Below are 3,816 nucleotides of genomic sequence, written 5' to 3' on the forward strand. Positions count from 1 at the left end.
AGAGTTCATGGGGGCATCGCCCTCCCAACAGCGAAGGTCTCCCACACTGAGTCTAGAAAGGGACATTTCAAATCAGATTCAAGATGCTGCTGATTGTGTTTTTAAATCTAAATTTTAGGACAATTTTTCATAATGCTACATGCCTAGATTGGTCTTAATTATCTCATAAACATCTAATAGACTTAATCAAACTTTTGAGCAGACTTCCATTAATTAATGGCCTGACATCTTCCTGTTCTATTTTAGCACTGATGTTTAGTTAGTTGTTTGGTAAGTCGCAGTATATTCCATAAAAAACTGACACTTTAATTAAACCAGTTGCATCTTAGTGAGGGTTTTACTGCTGTGAACAGACCCATGTCCAAGGCAACTCTTAAAATGGCCGCATTAATTGGGGCTGGCTTACAGGTTCAGGGGTTCAGTTTATTGTCATCAATGTGGGAGCATAACAGCTTCCAGGCAGGTGTGGTGCAGGAGGAGCTGAGGAGCCAAAGTCAAACAGGAGAACGTTGACTTCCAGGCAGCTAGCACAAGACCTTAAAGCCCATGTTTATGATGACACACTTCCTTGAACAAGGCCACACCTACTACAATAAGGCAACATGCCCTAATGGTGCCATTTCCTGGGCCAAGCATATTCAAACCACCACATGTTGCTTGGTATTATCTAGCACATTTCAGAACACAGAAAACTTAGCTGACTCAGTATTTAAGCAAATGTGCAGGACATTGTCAGAAGAGGGTCATTGGAAGAGATCATGAAAAAGATCTCATGTTCTCTGGCACAAACCCATGTCCCACCTCCGTTACTTATAGTTGATAGCTTTTTACTGGAGAATGATTTTGGCCGTCAATGCTTGCTATTGTTTCACAGGGACTCCAAACCTAAGAAAGCGACGTGTTAGCATGCCGTTTGCCTACTGCAAAACAATGCACAGATATGCTTCACACAGCATCCAACACCAATTAGTTTCCTATGATTTTGTGTAATGTGTGCCTTTCTTTGTCTAAGGAGGTATGAGGGAAAGGTATTTGATGGTCTGTAAATGAAGAAAGTACATTCAAAATACTTTATTTTTCACTATGCACTTTTGATTATGCACGTGTGTCTATGTGTGGGTATGTGCCTGTGATTGCAGAAACCCATGGACTCCAGAAGGGGGTACCAGCTCCCCTGGACTTGGAATTAGGGGTGATTGCCGTGAGTGCTGAGAATGATACTTGGGTGCTCTGCAAGAACAGAATGTGTTTTTAGTTACAAAGCCATTTCTCTAGCCCCCAAGAAAGTATATTTACACATCTTTTATCTTAGAGGGTAATTCTTAAAGCGAGCAGAGATCTCACTAAATTCAATCCTAGTAACAATTAATACATACCTTGTATCACTGTACCATAATGCCAATACTTAGGACTTTTTAAATATAAAGCATAGACTTGTTTAAGAGTCAGAAACTAAAACATGCAAGCTTCATAGTTAGCATGTAAGTCTTCCTACTCAGAAGACACTGTCTATACTACCAGTTGACTGACACCCAAGACAAGGTGGCCAGGCCTGCCTTGTGGCAGCCTATGGGTGACTGTCATGTTTCTCTATGATATATGATGTTGGGGACATAGGATCCCTTGTCCCTTGTTTCCAGTGTGGTCACTATTCAGCAATGGTTTATGGAACCAACTTCTCTACAAGGTGGAGTTATTTCACAGACTGATAGAAATATTTGACATACTTAATGCTGTGCACTGAGAACAGAAACACTCAATATGTGTAACGCTGTGCACACTGAGAGCCTCACTTTGCTTATTTATTCCTCTCAGATTTTGAAAAGAAAGCAAACCAGGTGTGTGTGTGCGTGTGTGTGTGTGTGTGTGTGTGTGTGTGTGTGTGTGTCTGTGTGTGTATCTGTGTAATGTATGCACTGTATCATACTTGTGTACATGTGTGCTAGAGCGTACATACACATATGTGTGCATTCACAGGATGGCCAGTTAGGCATTGGGTGTCTTCCTCTTTCACTCTCTAATCACTTATTTATAATTTAAATTTATTATTTGAGAACTCCATACATGTATACAACGTATTACAACTATGTGCCCCCCCCCACTCTAACTCCACTGAATTCTGCCCCACTCCCTGTTTCCAACTTCATGCTCTCTTTCCTTTTAGTCAGTTGAATTCAGTTTATGTTACTCATATACATATGAGTGTGGCCCCATCAACAGAAGCATGCTCACTCTTTCTTTTCTTTTCCTTTTCTTCTTTCCTTCCTTCCTACCTCCCTCCCTTCCTCCCTTCCTTTCTTCTCCCCCTTCTTCCTTCTTTGACAGTGTCTCACTGAATCTGGAGCTCACACGTTCAGCTGGGCTAGCTAGTCAGTGAGCTTCACCGATCCTCTTGTCTCCACTACCACCCTACCCTGTGCTGGGGTTCCAGACATATGCCACTATGCCTGGATTTTACATGGAGGCTGAGGTTCAGAGTTCAGGTTCTTTGTACACCAAGCCATCTGCACGGCCTTGTCACACTGTATTCTTGGGCACAGGATCTCATGTATGCAATGCTACCAGTGACGCCGTGAGGACTTTGTGCATGTAGGCATGTATGAGGAGTCCTCATCACCCACAGTTCGCCTTCACTCTGTCTGTCTTAGGCTGGCTCTTTGACTTTTTCCTGGGCAAAAGGGCCTATATGTTAGCAAACACACTCAGAGTCAAGGTCAGTAGGGAAGAATGGACCAACCTTAGTTACCTACTAAGTAGACTGATTGCTTTAGGGCAAACTGAGGACTAATACAGAGAATTTGGGTTTTGAATTGTTGAACTAGCTAAACGTAATCAGAAATGTTTTTCAGATGCAGATGTTGAATTCAAACTTAACCACCTCATTTTTTTTTTTCTTTTTTAGCAAAAGAAGGCAAAAACTGTGTCTTGGGGGCTGTCAAATGAACTCTCTCAATGTCTGCTTCTTCCGCTAGGTTTCTCCTGGTCAGTAGCTGGAGTTCTGAAGCAACATGCCAGAACAGAGCAATGACTACCGGGTGGCCGTGTTTGGGGCAGGTGGTGTTGGCAAGAGCTCCCTCGTTCTGAGGTTTGTGAAAGGGACCTTCAGAGAGAGCTACATCCCAACCGTGGAAGACACCTACCGGCAGGTGATCAGCTGTGACAAGAGCATATGTACGCTGCAGATCACCGACACTACCGGGAGCCACCAGTTCCCGGCCATGCAGCGGCTGTCCATCTCCAAAGGCCACGCCTTTATCCTGGTCTACTCCATCACCAGCCGGCAGTCCCTGGAGGAACTCAAGCCCATCTATGAACAGATCTGCGAGATCAAGGGCGATGTGGAGAGCATCCCCATCATGCTAGTGGGGAACAAGTGTGACGAGAGCCCCAACCGCGAGGTGCAGAGCAGTGAGGCAGAGGCCCTGGCACGCACGTGGAAGTGTGCCTTCATGGAGACATCAGCCAAGCTCAACCACAATGTCAAGGAACTCTTTCAGGAGCTACTCAACCTGGAGAAGCGCAGGACCGTGAGCCTCCAGGTCGATGGCAAGAAGAGCAAGCAGCAGAAGAGGAAGGAGAAGCTCAAGGGCAAGTGTGTGGTCATGTGAGAGGCCTTTGTATACAAGGAGCTGCTGCCTTTAGGGCCTCTCTCTTCCTCCCCTCTGTAAACCCCACTGTTGTCAGGGCAGCATGTCCAATGCCCGTGTGTTAAACATTGCATTTGGCTGCGACACACCCTGCAATGTCCTTAAGAGGCATTCCACACACCCCACTAGCCCACCCCTCACGAGATGCAGAATCTCTGATGCTCTTAGC

At 45.1% G+C, this 3,816-nt stretch overlaps 1 protein-coding gene across 1 annotated transcript; it reads left to right on the forward strand.

The window, feature by feature from the left end:
• Positions 1-3,008: 3,008 nt before the first annotated feature.
• On the forward strand, positions 3,009-3,608 carry DIRAS2 (DIRAS family GTPase 2; the record flags this gene model as incomplete). Its single annotated transcript, XM_080922753.1, has 1 exon — positions 3,009-3,608. One exon carries the CDS (start codon positions 3,009-3,011, stop codon positions 3,606-3,608), a length of 600 nt encoding a protein of 199 aa, XP_080778879.1.
• Between the last annotated feature and the right edge of the window lie 208 nt (positions 3,609-3,816).

The sequence above is a fragment of the Micromys minutus genome (assembly GCF_963924665.1).
Source record: "Micromys minutus genome assembly, chromosome: 1".
Taxonomy (NCBI): domain Eukaryota; kingdom Metazoa; phylum Chordata; class Mammalia; order Rodentia; family Muridae; genus Micromys; species Micromys minutus.